This window comes from Pogoniulus pusillus, chromosome 12 (assembly GCF_015220805.1).
Source record: "Pogoniulus pusillus isolate bPogPus1 chromosome 12, bPogPus1.pri, whole genome shotgun sequence".
Classification (NCBI taxonomy): Eukaryota; Metazoa; Chordata; class Aves; order Piciformes; family Lybiidae; genus Pogoniulus; species Pogoniulus pusillus.
In genome coordinates, this window is record NC_087275.1 from 25,022,795 (window position 1) to 25,049,829 (window position 27,035).

The window sequence follows — 27,035 nt, forward strand, 5'->3', positions numbered from 1 at the left end:
AACCACAGAAGTTTCAGCATTCTCTTTTCCTTCTCCTACTTTCCTTTCCTTCCTTCCTCTATTCTCTATTCTCCCCCCTCTTTTTTTTTTTTTTTTTTTTTTTTTTTTTGAGTTATACATAATCCCAGTGCTATCTAAATATACAGAAAAATCTTTTAAAATATTCTACAATATCCTTATATCCTAAAATTCTACAATTATATTTACAAACTCTTATCCTTAATTATATTATCTGTCAACTTAAAACATACATCAACTAAAGGAAATGAAACCATTAACTCAGTACTGAGAAAAAACCAAAGAAAATCAGGAAGATATTACATTCATGGAGCTCCTTTGAAAATACTCTGGTACCAGAAAGGGAAAAGAATCTTAAATTAGAAGTTACACACTTACAAACAACTCTTACTATAATATTCTATTATATTAACTGTTAAACATGTGCAGCTATCAAGTACTTAATATACTCTATTTGAATTGCTTAAGTCTCATCACAATTACCCTTCTAAAATGATTCTAAAACTTATCTTATTAAAATAAACATCTCATCAAGTCACGAAATAGCTATCACTAATTCAGCCTGTTTCTTTAAGAAACGAAATAGTTTTGTTAGCAGCAACTGCAAGGGAAAGAAAAACACAGGAGAGAGGGAGGGAAGTGGGGGAAGATGATAACGCCGGGGGATTGGGGGGGGAGGGAGGCTCGCATCACTCGTCTGAGCCGTCCAGTCTCTCAGCCCCCATCCCATACTGTCTCCGTTGCTTCTACTTCATTTTCTTCTCTGTTGATCGTCCCTCTGTCTCTCTGGGTTTTTTTTCTCTTTTTCCTGTGTTACTGTCGGTAGAGACGCGGGGGGGTCTGCGTTGTCAGGTGCTTAGCAGAGTCCCGTGGGCAGGTCACCAGCGGCACTCAGCAAAGTTGGTACACACGGCTGCAGGAGTGCTGAGAAACCTTTTAAACTGAGAAATCTTTGATGCTGTTGCCGGAGATGAGGAGAACTTGGGAAACTTTATAGACCAGGAACGTCCCGTACTGGTCTTTTCCAAGCGCCGCTGTGCATCAGTGGCTGTGGGACTGACTACGACGGGAAGACCGAGCCCTGGCGGTCCAGGTGCGAGAGCATTAAACACAGAGGATGCCTCTTGTCCCCCATCTTGCTTCTCGCCGGAGAGTTTAGTGGTAGCCACCGCCGCCACATCCTTCTCCAGTTTATACTTTTTTATAGCATTAACAGTCTCTCGCCAAGGCACTTGAAGCTTCTTAGCTGCTGGATCCCCGTCTATTACTGCATCCCACAGTTCACTGCCGAACGCCCTCCATTCTGCTTCATCAAAATATGACTCGGGGGTTTTAAAGAAACCCTTAGCATAGCCATATGCACAAAGTCCTGGCAAATACTTGGTATTAAAATTCACTTTGCGCTTTTCTAAGAAGCAAGATAGCAAGGAAAGGGCTACCTCTTTATCCATGCCGCGGCGTCCCGCTTGCCCTCCTTGCAGCGACGAAGGCTGGCTCTCTTGTCGTCAGCCTCAGGCCCACCTAATTGGTCCGCCACCCCGTCCTAGCTTTGTCCTGTTAGCGGGCGTCGCTCTCCTCCGACGGCCCGCTCCGCCGGCCTGTCCTCCTCCGTGTTTCCTAGGGTCCCCCCAAATCGGGGTCCCTGTTCCGGGCGCCAATCTGCGGTGAGGCAGATCTCGCGGAGAAGGGCTAATCTCAACTATGCAAGGACACCGCACAATCCAATGTGGATCAAAAGCGAGTGACAACTTTATTTAGTAGCCGCGTGCTTATATGTGTTACAGATAATATATGCATACATGTAGAGAGCTAAATGGCTGAATCTCTAAATACCCCATTTGCATGGTGCACCTACTTGCTACGTGCAGCTGCAAGCAGCAAACTACTTCTTATCTTATTCAGAGTTAGCTGTATCCTGCTCTGCTTGAGCTGTCCGCCGACTCATCAAGGACAGCGCCTCCCTAGCTAGCTATATTAAATGCTGCCTTTGTTTATTCAATATGTCTTTGTTTCTTCAATGTGGCCTTTGTTTCAGTGTGGCCTAGCACAGCCTTAATTTAGTTCCATATACTCATCCTGCTTGCCCACCTCTAAGTCATGTCCATTTTCCTTTAGCCATTCTGCAACAACAAAGCAATGTTGCAGGCAAATTTTCTGAATGCTTAGAACCTAAGAAACAGATGGGAATCCTATCCCATAGTTTTCCACCACACCACAAGTATCAAATGCTGCCAGAAAAGGAGACATCTCCTATGGCCAATGCTACTCTGAAAAGAGCAGATGGTAAGGAAGGACTATAACAATAGACAAAATGCATAAACCATAGCACAGAGCTTTTTGTTAAGCTACAAACACACATTTGGAAACTTCAGAATAAACTATGATTAGATAAAAACCTAATTTAAATTAGTCTTCCTTTTTTTTTCCCCCTCATGCATATTTAACAAGCTTGAAAATTATTTTATAGCACTGATGCACATCTGCAACTTGTGTATCTTGGATATGGGCATAAAAAGAAGGAAGTTATGAGTGAGGCAAGAAAAGCCACAGAGTGCATAGAAAAAGCAATAGAATAATGGAATCATCCAGGCCAGAAAGGACCTGGAGCCTGCAGCTACAGGGCTCCCAGAAATGATGGGACCTGGGGAGATTGACTTCGTTGTGACAAGTTGGTCTCTTCTTCAGAGAAACAAAGGATGAGGAGGAATGGCCTCAAGTTGCTCAAAGGGAGGTTTAGGTTGGACATTAGAGAAAACTTCTTCACTGAAAGGGTTCTCAAAGACTGGCACAGGCTGCCCAGGGAGGTGGTTGAATTCCCATCCCTACAGGTGTTGAAAAGGGACAGAGATGTGGTGCTGAGGGCTATGGTTGAGCACCAAACTTGGTAGAGTTGGATAATGGTTGGACTTGATGACCTTAAAGTTCCCTTCCAGCCAAAATGATTCATTGAGTCTGAGACCTCCAAGATCATCAAGTCCAGCCCTTTTGCCCACACCACCAAGCCTGTCACTACACCATGTCCCCAAGACCCAGATCTATCTGGCTTTTAAACCTGTCCAGGGGTAGTGACTCAAGCACCTCCCTGAGCAGCCCATTCCAGAGCCTGACAACTCTTTCCATGAAAAAAACATTTCCTAATGTCCAGTCTAAACCTCCCCTGGTGCAACTTGAGGCCAATGCCTCTCATTCTCTCATTAATGAGTTACTTGTGAGAAAAGACCAGTGCCTACATCTCTACAACCTCCTTTCAGGTAGTTGTAGAGAGTAACAAGGTCTGCCTTCAGAGTCCTTTCTTATAGACTAAACAGATCCAGTTCCCTCAGCCCCTCCTCAAAGGACTTGTTCTCCAGGCAACTTTACCAGCTTACTGGCCCTTCTCTGTACCCACTCCAGTGCCTTCATGTCCTTTCTGTATTGCAGTGTCCAAAACTGAACACATCACTCGAGGTGCAGGCTCACCAATGCTGAGCAACAGCAGGCACCAGTACAGACTGGGGCTGCCCTGCTGGAAAGCAGCTCTGTGCAGAAAGATTTTGGAGTGCTGGTGGACAGCAAGTTCTGCATGGGCCAGCAATGTGCCCTTGTGGCCAAGAGAGCCAATGGCATCCTGGGGTGCATCAGGAAAAGTGTGCTCAGCAGGGCTAAGGAGGTTCTTCTCCCCCCCTCTGCCCTAGTGTCAGGAGAGACAGGAACCTGCTGGAAAGAGTCTAACAGAGAGCCACAAGGATGACTGAGGGACTTGAGCATCTCCCCTTTAGGGACAGACAGAGAGACCTGGGGCTGTTTAGGCTAGAGAAGAAAAGACTGAGAGAAGATCTGATCAATGTCTATAAATAACTGAGGGGTGAGAGTCAAATGGATGTGGCAAATCTCTTTTCAGTGGTCCTCAGCAATGAGACAAGGAACAACAGCTACAAGCTGGAGCACAGAAGGTTTCATCTCAACGTGAGGAGAAACTTCTTTACTGTGAGGGTAACAGAGCACTGGAGCAGGCTGCCCAAAGAGGTTGTGGAGTCTCCTCCACAGACTTTCAAAGCCTGCCTGGATGCATTCCTGTGCAAACTGCCCTAGGGGATCCTGCTTTGGCAGGGGTTGGACTCAGTGATCCTTCCAACCTCTAAGGTTCTGTGATTCTGTGAGCACAGAGGGAAAATCCTCTCCCTCTGGTTACACTATTTCTAATACAGGCCAGGAGGTTGTCAGCCACCTGGACACACTGCTGGATCATATTCATCTACTTGTCAATCAGTACCCCCAGGTTGTTTTCTGCCACACAGCTCTCCAGCCATTCTTCCCTAACCTTGCAGTGCTGCATGGGGTCGTGGCACAGGTGCAGGACCAGGCACTTAGCCTTGTTGAAGCTGACAGAGTTGACCTCAGCATGGAGATGTGTGGGAGAAAACAGTGAACAGGAAGAGGAGGCAAATAAGAGTACCTGGATAGAAAGTTGGAGCTTCATTTGCTAAATATATATATACACACGTGGGAAAAATCCAAACCAGAGCAGTAAAACCTTTAAAGCATAGTATGAATTAACAGAACCTGGGAACACATAAAATACAGGGCCTGAAATTTGTTTTCAGGCCAGATTTCTCTCATCTGTAAGCTCAAAACCCAGCAAATCAATAACAAACTGTCACCAGGACTGTTCATTGGAATCATTCTACAGCCAATATGCTGTAGATGAAGCTGTTTAAAAAGCCATTAACTGCTCCTTAAATAACGCTCTGCATTACAGGTATTTTGCATACAAATGCATTCAGTGATGATTTCAGAAGCAAGAACAAATGAGGTTTCCACCCAATAAGCACTGACATATTTCTAACTCACCAGATCCTGATCTAAGGCACTAGGTACAGATCTGCTTCTTATGCTCAGAGTATCCTCATTTCCTTCAGAGAAAGATTCACTCAAATCTATCTCGGATCGGCTACGATCTGGAAAACAAAAACAATCAAAGTGTTTGGTGTGGCTTGTACAGAAATATTCCATTGCATCCACACTTTAATAAGTGCTGTCTCAAACAACTGCTTTACAAGAAAGAAACATCAAAACAGGATTTTAGGTGTCTGTCACAAACTCTATGATAACTGAACATCAATATGACAAATGGAAAAATAGGCTCTTTGATGCTGTTCAGCCTTCCGGACAAAACTTCTTCCCCCTGCACCATTTATCTGCTGTAATCGTCTCCTGCAGGACTTTCTTTGGTGGGCCTATCAATCTACACCCTGCAAAACTTGCAGTCCAAGTATTCACAGTGGTTATCACATCTACCACCATCACCAAGCTGTCCCGAGGACCTGCTTCAGGGCTAAGTAACTAAGGATACAGATGGACACTGAAATTACTTCTGCCATTTCTGGTGCTCTCTGCACAGAAAGGTGAAGGAGGCAAACAAGTCTTGTGACCCTCACAGATTTCTCTCAGTCCACTTAATAGACATATGGCATGCTAGATGTCTTGGAGAAAATTTTTCTTACTCCTCACCACATAAATCTTTTATGTGACTGTTCAATATATTGGGAAAGAAAGTGGGGGAGGAGAACATTTTCTTTAGACCCTGCTACCAAAGTTTTCAGTTGTTCATCCTGTGCTACAGCTGATGTGGCAGGAAAGGTCATTCTCCTGAGCTTAATGTCCTGTGAGATTGTCCACTAAGGAGACAATGAAGAGTTTGAGTCTTCTCCCCAGGTTTCCTGCAAATTTGCTTGGCTTCCATCTGCTTTGGTAACATAAGGCCAGCTCTCTTCTACTAGGACAGAGCAGAAACAAGAGGTGAAGAATGCTATCTCCATTGAGTAGCTCTGTGGGATAAACCACTAGGTTTCTGCTCTGGGCTAAACTCAGCCAAAATAACATGAGCCCTGCTGTGTTTCAGAAAGAAAATTGAAAATCCAAACCCACTGTGTTAGCCCTGGAAGAAGCCAGCTGAGTGCCTGGGATGAGCAGAAGAATGCACGCTGTTGCCAACTCCCATTTCAGACAGATAAAGGAGGATCTTCCTCCACTGCTGCAAAGTGACTCTGACAGCACCTTTCTGTGCAAGCTTAATTTACCTAACAGCTTCCAAAGACATGAGGTAAATCACAGATGACTCTACTGGTTCAGTGCATCACGTATGAAAATGAAATGACATGAAGTCTGTAAGGGACAGCTTATTGTTTCCCAAACTTGCTTCTGAGGAAGGCATGTATGAAATGTAACAGAAGCAGCTTTGCAGTATTTTACACTCTAGATAGGTAGCCTTTTATACAGCTCATAGAATCAACCAGGTTGGAAGAGACCTCCAACATCATCCAGTCCAACCTAGCACCCAACCCCAGCCAGTCAACTAGATCATGGCACTAAGTGCCTCATCCAGTCTCCTCTTGAACACCTCCAAGGATGGTGACTCCACCACCTCCCTGGGCAGCCCATTCCAATGGCAAATGACTCTCTCTGGGAAGAACTTCCTCCTAACATCCAGCCTAGACCACATGCAATTCTGAATGAAATCCTGTAGCAATCCTAAGAGGATGTGGTTTACCTAACACTAACATGGTACTGATGCCATTAGGTCCAGGATTATATTTTCTTCAAATGTGGAACCTGTAAAGTGGTCTAAGGGAAGAATTTTCAGAATAAATATGTGTAGGTCAATGACACTTAAATCTGATCTTTGAATGGGCTTTAAAAATGAAGGGAGCAGAATCACAAGAATAAGAATAATAATCTGATAATAAAGGCTGGCAAAAAGAAGGAAAAGACTTCATACTTGCCTGATGACAAAGATACTCTAGAAACTGCAATGGAAGGTGTTCCAGAGGCTTTCCTACAGTGCTTCTTTACTAAAGCTTCAGGTACACTTTCACTTGCTGGAATAATCATGCCATTTTTTAAGCCAGTGTCCTGCCCAGGAAGAAAAATGTACATCACATAAATACAAAAAGCAAGCTTATTAATCAATAATCTACAAAAGTATCACAGTATCAACAAGGTTGGAAGAGACCTCACAGATCATCAAGTCCAACCCTTTACCACAGAGCTCAAGGCTAGACCATGGCACCAAGTGCCACGTCCAATCCTGCCTTGAACAGCCCCAGGGACGGCGACTCCACCACCTCCTCGGGCAGCCCATTCCAGTGTCCAATGACTCTCTCAGTGAAGAACTTTCTCCTCACCTCCAGCCTAAATTTCCCCTGGCACACCCTGAGGCTGTGTCCTCTCGTTCTGGAGCTGGCCACCTGAGAGAAGAGAGCAACCTCCCCCTGGCCACAACCACCCCTCAGGTAGTTGTAGACAGCGATAAGATCACCCCTGAGCCTCCTCTTCTCCAGGCTAAACAATCCCAGCTCCCTCAGCTCCTTTATCACCTGCTTTACTATTGCAATCTAAATGTATGGGTCTAATCTGCTGTTTTGCACTGATCCTGAATAACATCTGCACAGAGATGCAGTTCTGAGTTTGAAGTTGAAAAATAGAGTAGTGCACCAGGGCTGAGAAGAGGGAAATCTATTAAAGGTTAATTTAGCTTGAAAACAGAAAGACAGACAGACAGAAAGATAGCCAGACAGAGAGCAAGCAATACAGACAGACAGACCGACCAGGAAGGCAGACCAAAAGGCAGACAGAAAGGCAGACAGGCAGAAAGATCCTATTTTCTTTATGGCAGTATAATGACTTAAATCCAAATGAGCTTCAACTAATTAAATGCTGCCAGTATAACCCCTTAAACAAAGCCAACATGCTTGATATCATTATGGCTTTTTGTCTGCTTGTAAAGAAATATTCAAAACCATTAAGTCCATCTAAATTAAAGGGATTGGCCTTTTTGAGCCAAATCTAATGCAACTGGAATTGTCAGTCCTTGAGCAAACAAGAATGTAAATAAAGCAACTATTAATTTATTTACAGCTCCCCAAATTGCCCTTCAGACAATCTGAATTCTTATTAGAAAAGACTACATGTTAGACTAAGTATTTGGAAGCTAGAAAAACCCAAATTTCTTCAGTAGAATCATAGAATCAACCAGGTTGGAAGAGACCTCCAACATCATCCAGTCCAACCTAGCACCCAGCCCTAGCCAGTCAACTAGACCATGGCACTAAGTGCCTCATCCAGGCTTTTCTTGAACACCTCCAGGGACGGTGCCTCCACCACCTCCCTGGGCAGCCCATTCCAATGCCAATCACTCTCTCTGGGAAGAGCTTCCTCCTAACATCCAGTGCTCTGATCTCAAACACTCATCTACTTATCTTCCAAAGTAAGAGGTAAAAGGTGCTACATCTGATTATGAATTTTATTCTCCTTGCACACTTGAGTCATAGCAACTTAGCATAACTCACTAATATGACCCTGATTTCTTCAGTAGAGTGAATTTAATTCAGGATGAGTGCCTGAGTGCACAGCCAGGAGGAGGCACAAACAGGGAGGTTGTTTAGGAGCAAAGAACATCTGCTTCTGGCTAGATGAGTCTTATTCTTATTACATAACAGCAAAGGCAGCTAGCTCAGATGTGGCCACCTACATACTAAGAGGCCTAACATCAGGTAAGAGGAATCCCATCTTCAATTTTGATAAAGCATCTAGTACACATTTTGTGTTATAACTTATGCAGAGCCCAAAGTCTGAACCCAGAAAACAATGAAATCAATGTGGTTTCATCTTCTGCAAGTGCTGAACTTGCCAAGTTTCCCTTCGTGCTGGTTTAAGGCTCATTGGAACAATCTAGTGAGAGAAATTAGATCATTGCTTGAGAGAAGAAAGTCATGATAAAGGCTGTATCATTCATTGGCTTGTTAAAAAGGACAAAAAGCCAAAGTATAAACAATTTGTCTCTCTTTGCTTCTGACTGCTTATTCCTTTTGGATGTCTTCTCTCTCTAATGTCTTCCATTAACCTTGGCTAACAGATAACAGGTAAGCCTTGCTGGTTGCTTTCTGTCTGGGAGAGAGAGAGAGAGGGTGGCATTGAGCCCCTTCTGGGCTTCTTTGTCTGGGAGGGAATGTGGATTTCTGTGTTATTTCTCAGCTGTATGTAACTGTAAATACATGTAAATATATGATGTATATATGCTTGTAAACTTAGCTTTGCTGTCAATAGAGCTTCATCTTACTTCCAATCCATCTGAGATAGTCTGGTAAGTTTCTAGTTGAGGGGGGAACTTTCCTTAACCCATTACACTCTTAGAAGTGGAAGCATGCTGGACCTTGGTGTGCTTTAAAGTCCCTTACTCAAGGCCCTGAGATGCCAGAAAACCTTAGTGCCAGCCCTTGTGCTTTCTAGTTCAAAATCTGCAATTCATGAAGTAATGCTGGAATTTTTAGACAGAAGAAAAACGCCTGCCAAATCGAACCCACATCACTGACAGAATGCAAACATTTGTATGATAGTAGAGATCTTCACTGCTCCCAGCAGAATTAGGGAAGAAACAAAATCTTCTCTGCCAGTCTTGGTTCTTTTCTGGGCTACACATAGGTCTAACAGGGCAGATACCAGCCAAATCACAGAATGTCAGGGGCTGGACCTCGAAAGATCATCCAGTCCAACCCCCCTGCCAGAGCAGAGCAGATCAGATCACACAGCAATGTGTCCAGGTGGGTTTTGAATCTCTCCAGAGAGGGAGACTCCACAACCCCCCTGGGCAGCCTGTTCCAGTCTTCTGTCACGCTCACAGTGAAAAGAAATCCTCTTCATGTTTCCATGAAACTTCCTATGCCTCAGCTTCCACCCATTGCCCCTTGTCCTGTTGTGTTTGGTGTCAGCTCTGCATCACTGTGCTTACCCTGCTATAATCCACAGTCATGCTGCGTGTGCTGAGCGCTGGAGACCTCTGGAAGGAAGGTATGGAAATGTTGCCCCTGCTCACAGGACCCAGAGCCCCTTTCAGATGGCTTGCAGTGGCCTCTGTGTCCCCACTGTTCAGTGAAAGAGTGCTCCCTCTGGGATGGAGAGAACAGTATTAAAGTGTTATTGCTTTGAGCAAACTCATTTAGCAAACCACTGCAAGGAAGCAGCCACAGGAACAGTTTACTAGAACAACATTGCCCTGGAGGAACTGCCTGATTCACTGCAAGGAAATGGTCACCTGGAAAGAAAAACAGAGGCAAAGGTGAATTACAATCACTTTACACACACAAGTAACAAATATTTTTGGCACTTCTATCAGGATTGTGAATAGCCCAAATGGGGAGCTCTTGTCCAGGCTGCAGGGGCTGAATTCATCCGTGTTCATTTCACACTGCACTTGCATCCCAACAGTAGATTCTGTCAAGCTGCTCCTTGGTTTAAAGGAAACTATAGTGACAAGATAGTTTCATCCACTTCTGCAGCCCGTCTTAATGCCAGCACTGTCTTGAGGAAACTAAAATCCTTGGTTACCTGCTTCCTGTCCTGTTCAGAAAACAGCTTGCTCACTGTCCTCTTTATATTGTAGCAATGACTTTTGACTCAAAACTGATCAACTCTTTCAACTCTCTTGGAAAGCTAGACAAGCTGGACAAGTCTTTTTGCCAGTTTTCATGTTATTAGAATCCATGAAAAAGCCTCTGTGACCAGCATACCAGAGCCCAACTGCTGTCTAATACAACAACAGGCAGAAGTTTGCCCCTGGGACATTACTTGGCAGTCCACATGAGCACTGAGAGTTAGAAAAGGTAACTCACTGCACTTCTTGTAGCTCTTCAAACAGCAAGGATTATTCTTAAATGTAGTTCAACACACTTCCAATTAATGCTTGATTTCCATTGGAAATCTGATTTGCAATAGAAGTACAAGTACTTGGCTGATCTACTCTTCTTTTTTTCCACAAACATCAAAGCTTTTCATTTTTCTTCACAACTGAGACAAATTTCTGAACAGTTCCACATATATTCCTGCTTACTGCTTTAAAAACAGACAAACAACCAAGCCCACCACACAACCAAACCCACAGAACTGATGAAGGAATTGCATCCTGTTCGCATGGAAAATACTGTCAGAGGAGAACAGCAGTGCAAATTTACTGGAGAAAAGGTTGGGAACTTCCAATGTATTTTCAGCTGTGGCAGTTTAAGGCTTATTGGAATATTCTAGTGAGAGAAGCTGGTACTTTGCTGGAAGTTCAGTGCAGAACCTGAACAAGCAGGACATTGGATGTGGAAGAATAACATTGATAAGAGGGATAAGAAGACAATGTATAAATAATTTTCTTCTCTTGCCTCTTGAGCACTGGATCTGTTCACTGTTCCTTCATTTCTCTCTCTGATCTCTTCCACTACCCTTGACTGCCCAGATAACCAGTGAGCTTTGCTGGTTGTTTTCTGTCTGGGGGGGGAAGCCCCTTCTGGGCTTTGTCTAGGGGGGGAAGATTTGATTTCTGTGTTATTTCTAAACTGTTTATAATTGTAAATACATGTAAATATATTGTGTATGTATGCTTGTAAATTTAGCTTTGCTGTAAATAGAGCTTCATCTTACTTCCAAGCTGTCTGAGCTGGTCTGGTAAATCTTAACCAGACCAGAGGGGGAAGTTCCCGACCCACAACATCAGCCAAAGGAGGCTTGTTTAATAAATACTTCAGGTTTGCAGGCATCTTCATTGTGCTAGACAAGAGCTGAATTTCACCTTGACTTGGTTTAGATTGTCTAGAATAACTACAGTAAAAATATTCTCTATCATAATGGACATTTTTACTAGAACTGCTATTGAACTGCATAAAAAGTGCTCATGGGACACAACAGCTCCTGCCTTATCGCTACATGAAACAGTGAGCACTGGCTCTGAATCCACATTGGTGGACTTAGCAAAACCAAGAAATACAAAGGAAAACCTCCAACACCAGAACTATCAGCAAACGTTGTGCAGCCACATTTTTGTCTCTAGTGAGCATATGGTGACCTTTTAAACAATTGCTATCCAATTTCATACACTGACACCAGTAGATAATGCAGATTACACATGCCCTTTTGCATGTGCACTTCACATTCACTGCTACTTTGGGATATACTGATACTGTGATACTTTTTAATTTGATGAGCTAGTGATCAGCAAATCCTGCTAAATGTGGTTTGGTTGAATTTTAGTCCCACTTGTTTACAAACAGATACGTCTTTGGTGCTGCAAAAGTCAGAAAACAACCAAGGTTAGTATCACAGTATCACACAGTATCATCAGGGTTGGAAGAGACCTCACAGATCATCAAGTCCATCCCTTTACCACAGAACTCAAGGCCAGACCATGGCACCAAGTGCCACGTCCAACCTTGCCTTGAACTGCCCCAGGGACGGCGACTCCACCACCTCCCCAGGCAGCCCATTCCAGTGCCCAATGACTCTCTCAGTGAAGAACTTTCTCCTCACCTCCAGCCTAAATCTCCCCTGGTGCAGCCTGAGGCTGTGTCCTCTCGTTCTGGTGCTGGCCACCTGAGAGAAGAGAGCAACCTCCTCCTGGCCACAACCACCCCTCAGGTAGTTGTAGACAGCAATGAGGTCACCCCTGAGCCTCCTCTTCTCCAGGCTAACCAATCCCAGCTCCCTCAGCCTCTCCTCGTAGGGCTGTGCTCAAGGCCTCTCCCCAGCCTCATCGCCCTTCTCTGGACACGCTCAAGCATCTCAATGTCCCTTCTAAACTGGGGGGCCCAGAACTGAACACAGTACTCAAGGTGAGGTCTAACCAGTGCAGAGTACAGGGGCAGAATGACCTCCCTGCTCCTGCTGACCACACCATTCCTGATGCAGGCCAGGATGCCACTGGCTCTCTTGGCCACCTGGGCACACTGCTGGCTCATGTTCAGGCAGGTATCAATCAGCACCCCCAGATCCCTCTCTGTCTGGCTGCTCTCCAGCCACTCTGACTCCAGCCTGTATCTCTGCATGGGGTTGTTGTGGCCAACACAACATGTAGCTCTCATCTTTATTTTATTGAAGCTGTTGGACTTTTCAGCATGGATTTATGAGGGGCAGGTTCTGCCTGACTAACATGACCTCCTTCTATGATAAGATCACCTGGCTATCGGATGAGGGAAAGGCTGCCAATGTTGTATTCCTAGACTTTCAAAAAGCCTTTGATACTGTTCCCCTCAAAATTCTTGTTGACAAATTGGCTACTCATGGCTTGGCTGAGCACACTATCTCCTGGATAAAGCACTGGCTGGACAGCAGGGCCCCGAGGGTGGTGGTCAATGGAGTTAAATCCAGTTGGCAGCCAGTCAATAGTAGTGTTCCTTAGGGATCTGTGTTGGGACCACTCCTTTTGAACATCTTTATTGATGACCTTGATTCAGGCACAGAGTGTCATCAGTAAGTTTGCAGATGACACCAAGTTAGGTGGTAGTGTTGATCTGAATGAGGGTAGAGAGGCTCTTCAGAGGGACATGGATAGGCTAGTTCAACGGGCCAACATTAATGAGATGAGCTTCAACAAGGGCAAATGCCAGGTCCTGCACTTGGGTCACAACAACCCCAAGCAACGCTAAAGGCTTGGAGCAGTGTGGCTGGAGAGTTGCCTGGCAGAAAGGGCTCTGGGGGTTGTAATAGACAGGCAGGTGGATATGAGCCAGCAGTGTGCCCAGGCAGCCAAGAAAGCCAATGGCACCCTGGCTTGTATTAGAAATGCTGTGTCCAGCATGAGCAGGGAGGTGATTGTCCCCTTGTACTTGGCTTTGGTGAGGCCACAACTTGAGTACTGTGCTCAGTTTTGGGCACTGCAGTACAAGAGAGATGTGGAGGTGCTGGAGTGGGTCCAGAGGAAGACAACACTCTAGTGAAGGACCTGGAGAAGAAATCTTATGCTGCTGGTCTCTTCTCCCAGGTAACTGGAGACAGAACAAAGGGGAATGGCCTCAAGTTGAGACTGGGTAAGTTTAGATATTAGGAAAAAGTTTTTCCATGGACAGAGTGGTCAGGCACTGGCATCAGCTGCCCAGGGAGGCGTTGGAATCACTAACCATAGATGTGGTTAAGGCTCATTTGGATATGGTGCTTAGGGATATGGTTTAAGGTGGATCTTGTAGAGTAGGGTTATAGGCTGGATTTGGTGATCCTGAGGGTCATTTCCAACCTGGATGTTTCTGTGATTCTGTGACTTCAGTGCACACATCTTAATTTCCAAACCTACCAGTGCACAGAAAGTACCAAAAAACATTGAAACCCTGAGTTTTATTGTCTGTGACACCACTTTTGATGGATTGTTGTGACTTTCTGCTACAGAGGTTGTTGCTGCATATTCCTTACCTCAACCCAGATTTTTCTGGTGCTGCTTTCCCTCCTGTCTGTGGGTGGCAAGCGGGCTTGTGAGAGCAGGCTGTGTTAAGCCAGGACATTGCTTTGACACAGCATTCAAGGACACAATGCAAGGCTGGCAGAGGACTGGCAGAGACCCTTGTGTCAATCCTGGCACGAGCTGTACCAGATCCCTTTTGCTCACCTCTCAGAAGGCAGCGTTAACTTGCCACTGCGCAGACTTTGGATTTCAGCTTCTGAGCCTGTGCTCCTTTCACCTTCATCTTTACCATTTATAATTTCTCCTTTGGTAATTGCCCTAAATACTTTCCTGATGAAAACAGGAAACAAAAGATTTCAAAAATCATAAGAAACAGCAGCCTGAAATGTGTGTATTCTCTTAATTTCATGACTGACCTACAAACAGCTCTGGCCAGCAGAGCACCAAATGTGGTGATTGGACTGATGCCTATGAACAGAAAAACATCATCACCTTGGCTATGAACAGCTTATTTTATAGGAAAGCATTTAAACATCTTTCCTACTCAACAGGGCCACTTCAAGCTTTGATCCACAAATGCCTTTCATGAAAATTCCCTCCTCCTACAGAAGCATAGAATTGTCAGGGCTGGAAGGCACCTCAAGGATCATTTAGTTCCAACCCCTCTGCCACAGGCAGGGACACGTCATGCAAGATCAGGTTGCTCAGAGCCCCACCCAGCCTGGAGTTAAAGACCTCCAAGGATGGAGCTTCCACCACCTCCCTGGGCAACCTGTTCCAGTGTCTCAGCACGCTCATGACGATGTCATTCAACATGACAACTTCAAGCTTTGATCCATGAGTGCCTTTTATGAACATTCCTAATTCAATTTGGTGCTTTTTTTACAGTTTATACCCAGCAGAAGTATTTTTGACTACGTATCTGCATTTTCCCCTAGTGCATTACACTACATGTACTGTCTCTTAAAGATTTCTTTGTGGTTTCTACAACTACATGCACCAGTGCTGCAAACTGCTGTTTTCCAAAAACATCTCAGCATCCCTTCACCCTGTAAAACGTGGCCAGTGAGTCAGAAAGGAAAGAAATCAAATAACGTTTTGAAGAGTAATAGGATTCTTCGTAGGCATCCTGGCCTGCATCAGGAGCAGTGTGGCCAGTAGGACAAGGGAGGTTATTCTGCCCCTGTGCTCAGCACTGGTCAGGCCACACCTTGAGTACTGTGTCCAGTTCTGGGCTCTTCAATTCAAGAGAGATGTTGAGGTGCTGGAACATGTCCAGAGAAGGGCAACAAAGCTGGTGAGGGGCCTGGAACACAAATCTATCAAGAGAGGCTGAGGGAGCTGGGGTGTGCAGCCTGGAGAAGAGGAGGCTCAGAGGGGACCTCATTGCTGTCTACAACTACCTGAAGGGGCATTGTAGCCAGGTGGGGAGTGGCCTCTTCTCCCAGGCAAGCAGCAACAGAACAAGGGGACACAGTCTCAAGTTGTGCCAGGGTAGGTATACGCTGGATGTTAGGAGGAAGTTGTTGCCAGAGAGAGTGATTGGCATTGGAATGGGCTGCCCAGGGAGGTGGTGGAGTCACCATCCCTGGAGGTGTTCAAGAAAAGCCTGGCTGAGGCACTTAGTGCCATGGTCTAGTTGACTGGCTAGGGCTGGGTGCTAGGTTGGCCTGGATGATCTTGGAGGTCTCTTCCAACCTGGTTGTTTCTATGGCTTACAAACCATAATAGACTGTTAAGTCATCCCACCACACCAAGTGTCAGTAGGAGTGGGTGCCAGAATGGCTTTGTTAAAACAAATCCACTAATGAGACTTATGGATGTGGAACCTAAGGCAAGAAGGAGCAAGGAAGGAAGAGGAGAAATAATTAAATACTTCTAAGAGATACCACAAAATACACTAGGAAAATCAAGCCCAATTCTTGCAGGATTAAATGTCCTTTATGGGATGTGTCACCACCAAAAAAAATACTTCAGGCCACAAACTGGAAAAGGCTAAACACTGCCAAAATAACAAGAAGAATTTATATATATATATATATATATATAAATATTCCTGATATGGGAATATGACTAACATATCTTCACCACAAATTAAAAGAGGATTAGAAAAATAAACTTTAATGCACTCTCACTATAGCCACTAATTGGGATGATTTAGAGCAACATCATGGTCCTATTATAGTGGGTTCCCCAAGATGGTTCTTTCCTCACCTTAATTTGGAAGGCAGAGGTGTTCTGATGTTCTTTTTCATGATGTCAAAGGGAGATAACTCCCTGATGTTAATTTCTGGAGTCACTGGAACAAGTGATTCCATAACTCCTCTTTCTACAGGTTTGTGCTTTGGGTTTTTTTGTACTTCTGAGGAGAGACATCTACCTACCCTGCATTTAGGGTCCATAATAAAATGCCTTTTTTTTTGCCTCCAACAGAAACTAAGTTTTCCAACTATCAGCCCATGGAGCTCCAACAACATTATGAACATCCATCTGATTTTATTTCCTGTTCACCCAACAGCCTCGAGTTCCAGGCACCATTCACACAGCCATGTATTCAATGCATTTGTCCATGTTCCCTGACAGTAAGTGTGACAGACTACATTTTGACTCTCTTGTACATATAAATGGACAAAGACAAAAACCACCTTTGCTCAGGTGGTTTGTCTGAATGCCCAGGGATGTGTATTGTAATGAGAGGCAGAGGGGCGAGGGCAGAAAGCCCACTGCTGACACCAGACCCCTGCAAATGCATGAGAATACAAAGGAAGATTTCCTGGGAGGTTACACCTGGACACATACCTAAGACTGTGACTAAAAAGTGTATAAGAAGACCTGAGCAAAGCCTGCTCGACAGAAGAACTCCCAAGAAAAACTCCACTGAAGACATCACTCACTGGAAACAATCCTGTGCAACACATACTGAGAAGGACTTGGACTTTGGAAATCCTTTCTCTCCCCTCCTCTGGCCAATGGTAATACAATCCCTTTCTTGCTCTTCTCTTTTGTTCTGTTCTGCCTTCTCTCTCTCCTCCCTTCTCTCTCTGTCTGTTCCACTCAATTTATCCTTTAATAACTAGTCTTGGTTTCGATATTCAGTCCCACTTGTACCTTAATTCCACAACATAGAATCAACATAAGAACAAATCTCCTCCAGCCCGAGACAGTAAGTGAGCGTTCCTCTGAAGGACACAGCCAAAACAGGGTTACATACATCCTCAGACCTCAAGGTAACCTGCAGCACAGCTGTTTACTCACTGTCTGTGCTAGTTTGAGCCTAGCTGGGATGGTTTGGTGAGAAGAATTAGATTGTAGGTTGTGAAAAGAAAACAGTGGTGATGTCTACTTCACTCATAGGCTTGCTGAGATGTATAAAAACAAGAACATAAACATAGGTAACCGTTTGCTCTCTGACCTTGGGGCTGCACTCTTCTCTCTAACTTGCTGCCTAACTAATCTGTCTGCTTCCTAATCCCCCTGGCTGATTCTCCAAAGTCACCTTGAGCGTAAGGCATACTCTGGGATAAGGTGGAGGGGTGGGAAGAAAGTGGAAGGGTGGTTGGGAGCCCCTCCTGAAGACTCAGGTTTCTGGGAGGACTGTTGTGTTTCTGTATTACTTTTTAACTTGTCTATTTCTGTCTATATTGTAACTAACTGCTTGTATATTCTGCTAAGTTGTAAATATAAAGCTTCATTCAATTTCCAGAGTGGCTGAGTCTAGTCTGGGTGATTTTCTGAAGAGTGGAGGGGTGGGTAACACCCAAACCATCACACCTTTCCTGATCTTCTCTCTTGTTCTGTTTTTCCCTCTCTCTCTATCTCCTTCTCTCTTTTCGTCTGTTCCACTCAATTTATCCATTAATGAATAGTCTCAGTTTTGATATTTGGCTTCACTCATACCTTAATTCCACAACATGGAATTAACATAAGAACAGATCTCATTCCTCCAGACCAAGACACTTTTAGTCTTTCTCCTCCAGACTGAGACAGTGAGGGGGCATTCCTCTGAAGGACACAGCCAAAGTGGGGTTACACACACCCCTGAGACCTCAATGTGACCTGCAACGCAGCTGTTTGCTCACAGTCACACAGACACAAGAAAGGGGCACTGCTTAACTGTTAAGACTGCATTAGCACAGCAGGAAGCTAAAGGCAAACTTGACTTATGAGAAGAACATAAAGGGAGCTGGGCCTGTTTAGCCTGGAGAAGAGGAGGCTCAGAGGTGATCTTATTACTGTCTACAACTACCTGAAGGGGCATTGTAGCCAGGTGGGGGGGTGGCCTCTTCTCCCAGGCAACCAGCAATAGAACAAGGGGACAGAGTCTCTAGTTGTGCCAGGGTAGGTATAGGCTGGATGTTAGGAAGAAGCTCTTCACAGAGAGAGTGATTGGCATTGGAATGGGCTGCCCAGGGAGGTGGTGGAGTCACCGTCCCTGGGGGTCTTCAAGAAAAGCCTGGATGAGGCACTTAGTGCCATGGTCTAGTTGATTGGATAGGACTGGGTGCTAGGTTGGACTGGATGATCTTGGAGGTCTCTTCCAACCTGGTTGATTCTATGATTCTAAGTTCTCCAAACCCTTTTTTTTTTTCCAGTTTGCTTCTTTGACAAACTTGCCCTCTAGGGACACTCTGTAACCTCTGGGTATAAGCAAGAAAAATCCAGGAGTAAAACTGCCCTGTTTTTTGCTGCTACATTTATAGCTGAAGAGTAATTACAGCTGCATTTGCTAGGAAATAGCAGTCTAATTATAGCTGGTATGCTTATAAAAGAAAGCTGTTTCTAACCCTGGAAAGTTTGAGGCAGAAATGCTGGAGAAACTCAAAATACAGATCCAACCATATAGAGCTGTTATCTGATTTATCAGGTTCCAAAAGAAAAGGCTTTACCCTATCTTTTTAGGTCCACTGAAGACTGATTTAAGCCCATTTGTGGAGGAGACTGATACATCTGGCCTTTTTTCTTCATTTTCTTGGGGTTGATCATTAAATGCTCTTCCATCATCCAGACTGGGAACTGTATCTTCTGTCGTAGAAGGGGGAAGGAAAGAGGAAAAAAAAAGAGAGAATGGTGAATGTTTCCCAAAAAGGGCAGCATATGCCAAACAAGCTACAAAACCAGATCTGTTATTTTTCAGTATTATATAGAGCCACATGACAAAATAGCAGGAAAAAAAATACCCCAACCCAAAGACTTAAGAGAGTTCTTTGTCTTTTCCTTTTAGTAACAGCAAATAAAGCTTGAAGTGTTTCTCATTATCAGCTCTCATCTTGAGCTATGCCTCTGGATTTCTCACTGACAGCATTTAATAACCAGAGGACCTAAAATACAATTTTGTGGTGTAGGATATTTTCTGTGTTAAATGAAAGAATGTATTTCTAATTAAATGTTTGTTCATCTAGGAGAAAGGGATGGGGGGAAATGGCTTAAATATCTGTTTTGAATACAGCTATCAAATAGCAAAACAAAGAGTCACAAAACAGCTCATTTGACAGGCTGCATAATATCAAACCCCCAAAAAACATTATAGATATTTGCCCATTTGGCAGCTTTTGAAGCACAGTGAAGGTGGCAAGGCCAGCATTTTGCCAAGCAGTGGATTTCCACTAGGCATTCTTCCAATGGCACTAATCCAGGTCCTCTCCCTACCCTACAAACTGCCCATACCAATCACCTTCCTACTGAAAGTGCTAAATGCTGCATCTGGAAACAGGCTACCTAAATAGCAGCTTCTGTGTCCAGAGTGAAGTCATTAAGGGTAAGACAGAAGCAGCAGCATTCAGGAAAAATTCCTGTTTCTTGAACTCCTGGTCCTGTTGTCCTGGTCTGAGCTACCACAGCAGCTCACAGACATTCATTGTGCTTGGCCAAAACAGCCAGAATGTTTATTGCACCTAAAAATGCAAGTACCATTTATCAGAGAGATTTGGGCAAAAGAAAACTCCAGTGAGAACTGTTAAGTGCCAAGTGGCCTGGATAGAGCCCATACTCCAGTATTCAGCTCAGGAGTTAACATTTATCTTTCTTATTCACCACCATCACAAAGGAGAGAGTCAAAGTGGAAAAGAAAAAAGGTAGCTGGATTTAGATCTCTGCATGCAGCCAAGCTTCCTGGAAGGAATCCAGAATGAGTTTTTAAAGCTTCTGCTGCTGGCTTTGCAGCTGAATAATACTGTGCACTTGTTTGGACAGTGAGATTTTCAGCAGCTCTCTACCTCCAATGAAATATTTCATTGCTCACCTTTCCCATATAGTAGGCATTCGCAAGTCACTGCATAGCAGCACCCAAACACAAAATCAAGATGAAAATACTTCTTACACTTACACCTTTGGCAGTGAAGAATAGAACACCACACACGTCAAACACTCTGGAAACAAGGTTTCAACACCATAGGTGAAAGCAAATCCCTCTCTTGTAGTCCTCACCTGTGAATTTGTGTAGGATAGATTGTCTGACAACGTCGGTTCCTAGAAGATTTGATTGCTTGAAACGCTTTGCTCTCTCTTCAAAAAACCATTCTCCTGTCACTATCCGCAGCTGGCTGCATGGGAAAACCAACACAGAAACCAGAGGCACCACACACATTAACAGACCTGGCCAAGGACAGCTATTGCTGAAACCATGAAGTTGAACACACTCTGGGTAACATTTGCGCAATTCAAAATAAAGAGCAAAAAGGGTTAATTCCTTGGGTTAGTGGCATGTGGCAGGAAAAGAATGTTCTCTTTCTTTGTGAATGAAAAGCAATTTTCAGCACATGGAAACTCAGTTGGCAAGTAAATGGTTCAGCCACTTCAATCAAATTTCTGCATTCCATCTCCTTAAGTCCTTTGGATAGTAACCTACTTGAGCTTACAGATTTCAGGATCTCCAAAATAGCAAGAGATGGAGAAAGAGCAGTGGCCACAGTGAGAAAAACCCTCACCAAAGCTCCTGCCAGTGAAGTCAGCAGCTCATGGACCCAGTCCATATACAGGTTGCTGCAACCCTTTATAGGTTTTTCATCTCTTAGAGATGTTGAGATACTGGAATGTGTCCAGAGAAGGGTGATGAAGCTGGTGAGAGGCCTGGAACACAGCCCTGTGAGGAGAGGCTGAGGGAGCTGGGGTTATTTAGCCTGGAGAAGAGGAGGCTCAGGGACCTCATTACTGTCTATAACTATCTGAAGGGAGGCTGTAGCCAGGTGGGGATTGGTCTCTTCTCCCAGGCAACCAGCAACACAACAAGGGGACACAGTCTCAAGTTGTGCCAGGGGAGGTCTAGGATGGATGTTAGGAGGAAGTTCTTCACAGAGAGAGTGATTGGCATTGGAATGGGCTGCCCAGGGAGGTGGTGGAGGCACCATCCCTGGAGGTCTTCAAGCAAAGCCTGGATGAGGCACTTAGTGCCATGGTCTAGTTGACTGGATAGGGCTGGGGGATAGGTTGGACTGGATGATCTTGGAGGTCTCTTCCAACCTGGTTGATTCTATGATATACTGCCATTATATGTAGTTTCCTTACCTGGCAGTGCTGTTATGAATAAGCTAAGCTGCTTCCTCTGCTTTCAAATTCTCTTACCTATATCAGGAAGAGACAAGTTCTGAAGTGGCAGTTTTCTATACATATATACTTAATGATGATTATCAGCTTTTTCCTAAACTAGTTTCATTAAGGTAAAGTGTCACCAATTTTACTGCCTAACTACATACAGTTGATGGCAAAAATAGAGAACCAAAAAAACCCAACTAATGAATACTCAAGTAAAAAGCAAGCACAAGTCAGGAAGGGATTTTTTTCCAAGCACTGGTAGTGATAGGATAAGAGAGAATGGATTTAAGCTCGAGGAGGACAGATTTAGACCAGATCTTTGGGAGAAATTCTTTCCAGTGAGGACACTGGAACAGGTTGCCCAAGTAAATTGTGGATGCCCCCTCCCTGGAGATATTCAAGGCTAGGCTGGATGAGTGCTTGAGCAACCTGGTCTAGTGGAAGGTATGCCTGCTAATGGAATGTTTTGGAACTGGATGATCTTTAAGTTCCCTTCCAGCCCAAAGCATTCTATGAATCTATCAACAACAAGACCAGCAACCAACCAGCCCAAAAAACCTAAACCAACACACACATCCCCCGCATCCCCCCAAAAGTCCCCAACTGATTTAGCTCCAATCATGTTCCTGATGACCTTATGCTTAACAAAAAAAACCAAACAAAACAGACAAAAACTTATTTTCAGACCTAGTCTCTTGGGTGTGAAAAATCACCACAGATGAGTTTAGATCACTGATCAACATCCTCACTACAAAATAATTTTTGAGTCATGGTTGAATGGAGAGTCTTGGGAAAATATTAAATATTGTAGAATAAGATCCTGCTATTGGTGCAAAAAAAAACCCTAACATTATCAGCTCTTCCTAACCTATTAATGAATAAAACAACTTTGCATGAGTCATTAAAAAAAATAATTATAAACCTAAACCATGTGTCCACAAGCAAAGAAACAGAACATTATTGCCTTATCTTGTTGCTGCAGACTCCTAGTGACAAAACACCCCCCCCCTATAATTCTTCATCCTCATCAGTCAGTCATTATTCAAGGCATTAAATGCCTGGATTTGTATTCAGAACTTTTTAATTACTTTTGTTAGTCACCAACACTGGAAAGGATTCATTGCATTAAAAAAAATTGCACACAGTCTGGCTAGAATTAAAACCAGGTTTTGCCTCTGTTTATTTCTACAGTACATTTGCAACATTCACTTCTCTGTGCACTTATTTTTATGCAGAGGCCCATAAAGCAAGTTTAATGCTTTATATCAAACCATAAACCTTTCAGACCTTTAACTATGCCATCATATTCCATTGCAATATAAATGACATATTACACTGCAGTGTGTAGTATTTCATTCATTTTTTAACTCAATTACTCCCAACTGTGTACTGTTTTCCCCATGGAATGTTATTCATAGAATCAACCAGGTTGGAAGAGACCTCCAACATCATCCAGTCCAATCTAGCACCCAGCCCTATCCAGTCAACTAGACCATGGCACTAAGTGCCTCATCCAGGCTTTTCTTGAACACCTCCAGGGACAGTAACTCCACCACCTCTCTGGTGTATAGGGTTAACCCTCCAGGGGGAGTAACCCTGAACCTTTCCTTTCATTGTGGTTTGAGGGGTTCCAGGTTATCCCAGACTCCCTGAAAAACTACACAGAACAAGATCCATCCCAGGGGACAAACTGGATGCCACCAGATGTTGTAATTTTATTATTCAGTCCCATAAATCCTGCATGTACTTTAAAAGTAAGCAGCAAGGTCAATTTGTTCTCTTTTCTCCCTGCCTTTTCAGCTCTCCAGAGGGATTTTGGTGGTTTGGCTTGGGGGGAAGGTTTTGGGGGAATTCTTATGTACCCTTGGTCTGTATTGGGTGTTAAGGATTCATGTGCACCGCTTAGTGCCATGGTTGACTGGCCAGGGCTGGGTGCTAGGTTGGACTGGATGAGCTTGGAGGTCTCTTCCAACCTGGTTGATTCTGTGATTCTCCTGCACATTTTAAAAGACAACCTTTCTGTATTTTCTTCTCCAATTCAGCGAGAGCATTATTATTTTACTGCCCTTTTCCCCTTAAAAAGAGTACAGTGAAGTAATCTCAGTCTGTTGTGCTCTCTGACAAAAAACTACAACACCTTTCTCAGCTAGCATGCAGCATGCAATAAAAAACATGTATGTGTTCCACCAAAACAGTGTTTAGATTGGTCTTGCAAAGTGTGCAACTGATGCTGGCTTCAGCAGTTACAGAAAGAGGGGAAACAGAATTAGGGAATCACAGAGTGCAACTGGTTAGAAGAGCTCTTGAAGACCATCCAGTTCAGCCTTTAACCCAGTACTCAAGGGTCAACACTAAACCATGTACCCTGAGCACCAGCTTCACACATCACCTGAACACCCCCAAGGATAGTCATTCCACCACTGTCCTGGGCAGATCATTCCAATGTTTGAGAGCCCTTTCTGTGAAGAAATATTTCCTAGTATCCAGCCTGAATCTCTCCTGACACTGCTTGTAATGATTTCTTCTTGCCCCATCACTAAGTATAGGCTGGACGTTAAGAGGAAGCTCTTCCCAGAGAGAGTGATTGGCATAGGAATGGGCTGCCCAGGGAGGTGGTGGAGTCACCATCCCTGGAGGTGTTCAAGAAAAGCCTGGCTGAGGCACTTAGTGCCATGGTCTAGTTGACTGGATAAGGCTGGGTGCTAGACTGGATGATCCTGGAGGTCTCTTCCAACCTGGTTGATTCTATGATTAACACTAAGGAGAAGAGGCTGCCCCCTCTTCACCTCAACCTCCCTTCAGGTAGTTGTAGGAAGTGATAAAGTCTCCCCTCAGCCTCCTCTTCTCTTGTAACAGTGTTATAAATTGTCATAGAAGCAATTTTCACGTGAGTGCTCTTTCCTATACTCAAAATGGCTACAAAAAAAAAAAACAAGTTAAAAGAAAAAAAAAAAATCACATTCAAGTAGCTGGGTTTAGTATTAAATACTTCAAGCAACTACTAAAGTCCTTAATTACTGATCCACCTACTCCCATCATCATGTGAGAGAGTACATTATGGTTTCATGCTTCCTCCCCCTCTATGATCTCCTCCTAAATTGATTACCTTCACTAACGTGCTGCTCAGTTCAAAAACTAAATACAATCTGTGGCCTACCCCTGCCAAAAATTCAGCTTGTTTTTGCATGCTGAAATGCCCAGCTAGAGAGTTGGCATTTCAGATGGAAAACCCCAGTTGTTAGGTTTTAATTTACAAAAGAATAAACAAACACAAGTTGTGCCAGGGGAGGTCTAGGCTGGATGCTAGGAGGAAGTTCTTTAGTATGAGTGATTGGCATTGGAATGGACTGCCCAGGGAGGTGGAGGAGATGCTGTCCCTGGAGGTGTTCAAGCAAAGCCTGGACGAGGCACTTGGTGCCATGGTCGAGTTGATTGGCTAGGGCTGGGTGCTAGGTAGAACTGGATGAGCTTGGAGGTCTCTTCCCACCTGGTTGATTCAATCATTCAAACAAACACACATACCCCAAAAAACTCCATGCTGGTTAAAAAAAGGAGGAGAAATAAAAGGATTCATCATCTAATCCATTTTACAGCCTAACCCACATGCACAGCAAAGGGGAGAGATTTAATTATGTTTTCTTTACCCTCTTCCTCAAGCTGTTTTACTTGCTCTTTGAGAGAAAATTTGGGATGGAAAAAGGCCAAGATCAAAGGCCTATCCATGCAGCCTGCCCATGAGCATACAAACACATACACAGGCATCTTCCTGCGTATTCAAGTCCACAGAGTATTTTGCATAACATGAATTAATGCCAGAGTGGTGTTTAATAAGCTGTGAGGCTATCAAATAGAACTGTTTTGACCTCATGGAAAAAGAAGGGAAATTTGCTTGGGAGTTACTAATCTAAAAAGAAATTATAAGAAATCTGAAAAGCATTTGCATACTAAAACATTTCAGATGTCTCTGTTTTCAGGCTTCTAATGGGTACACATGTTACTAAGATAGTGATGAATTTTCATGGCACTTTAAGACAACAAAATTATTTCAGAGAGGGAGGTAAATTTCCCATTACTGCTTTGTACTAACTTGGGTGTCCGAGGCATTTTATCTTGCTGAAGAACACAGTCAAAATAAAGTCATTGGTAGCAGATAGCTAGATATGTTATGAGATACAGGCAGCATCAAGATGCAAAATCAGCTGTTCACAGAATCACAGAACCTTAGAGGCTGGAGGGGATCTCCAGCAATCATCGAGTCCAACTCCCCTGCTAAAGCAGGATCCCCTAGGGTACTTTGCACAGGAATGCATGCAGGCAGGTTTTGAAAGTCTCCAGAGAAGGAGACTCCACAGCCTCCCTGGGCAGCCTGTTCCAGTGCTCTGTGAAGGATGAGATTAAAAAAACCAAACCCACTTTCTAACACTTTTTGCAAAGCCACTAGCATGGACAGCCACTGCCATCCAGTCCGACAGACACAAACCCTCCACACAGATCAACGCTACACAGAACTTAGAGCGTTTTCCCTTCACCCTCTCTTTGCCACTCACACAGCATAGGTGTCTATTAACACTCAATTCCTATTTTTGTCTCATTGCTGTCTGCCTATTAACTTTGCCCAAGGCCCTATCTGCATTAACTTAATCGCCATCAATCACAATTCAATAAGCCTAACACTTCTGCATATCTCACTGAAGGGAGAGAAAGGGAAGGAGAACCTAAGGACATTAAACTGGAACTAGGCACAATGATTTCACCCAAATACCCATCTCAAACTTTCATCTCTAAACAGGCTGCATGGCCTTTTTACAGATCATTAACTGTCAATATAGTCTTGTAAAAGCACTGCAGGAAGGGAAAGAAAGGACAGAATATTTCAATATTGGATGAGGCCATGAGCAAGCTGCTCTAGTGGGAGGTGTCCCTGCCTACAGCAGGGGGTTGGGGATGGATGATCCTTGAGGTCCCTTCCAACCTAGACCATTCTATGATAATAAAGATTCCCAACACCAAAACAACAACATTTTATCCCTTTCACACTTTAGCACTTTGCAAGCAAATTACACCACGGTTTGTAATCACTTAAAGCCAAACTCCGACCAGAATTCATTTTCAAGTTGTTTTCTAAGATCACTGCTGGCCATACAGCATTGCAGCACAATCACAAGAAGTAGAGATGGCATGTACCTCATTCACCTTTCAGTCCCAAGATATGACCATCTGTAATGACATTATCATTCCTGAGATTTATGCAACTTGTCTTCAAATTCAGATTCTGCAGCCTCTCCAAGTTATATCAATATTCATACCA

The 27,035-nt window shown here is 44.0% G+C and overlaps 1 protein-coding gene across 6 annotated transcripts in view; it reads right to left on the bottom strand.

Annotated features, from left to right (window-relative positions):
* Nucleotides 1–27,035, bottom strand: part of SYTL5 (synaptotagmin like 5) — a 95,999-nt gene that overhangs the window by 29,658 nt on the left and 39,306 nt on the right. For 5 of the 6 annotated variants that reach the window (XM_064151932.1, XM_064151933.1, XM_064151930.1 and 2 more), the window contains 6 exons: nucleotides 20,624–20,739; nucleotides 19,087–19,222; nucleotides 14,405–14,530; nucleotides 9,785–9,941; nucleotides 6,780–6,909; nucleotides 4,849–4,955 (listed from right to left, as the gene is read on the bottom strand). In XM_064151932.1, the coding sequence (XP_064008002.1) occupies nucleotides 4,849–4,955; nucleotides 6,780–6,909; nucleotides 9,785–9,941; nucleotides 14,405–14,530; nucleotides 19,087–19,222; nucleotides 20,624–20,739 (772 nt within the window). The remainder of the gene's footprint in view (nucleotides 1–4,848; nucleotides 4,956–6,779; nucleotides 6,910–9,784; nucleotides 9,942–14,404; nucleotides 14,531–19,086; nucleotides 19,223–20,623; nucleotides 20,740–27,035) is intronic. The other variant, XM_064151934.1, reaches the window with a different exon arrangement.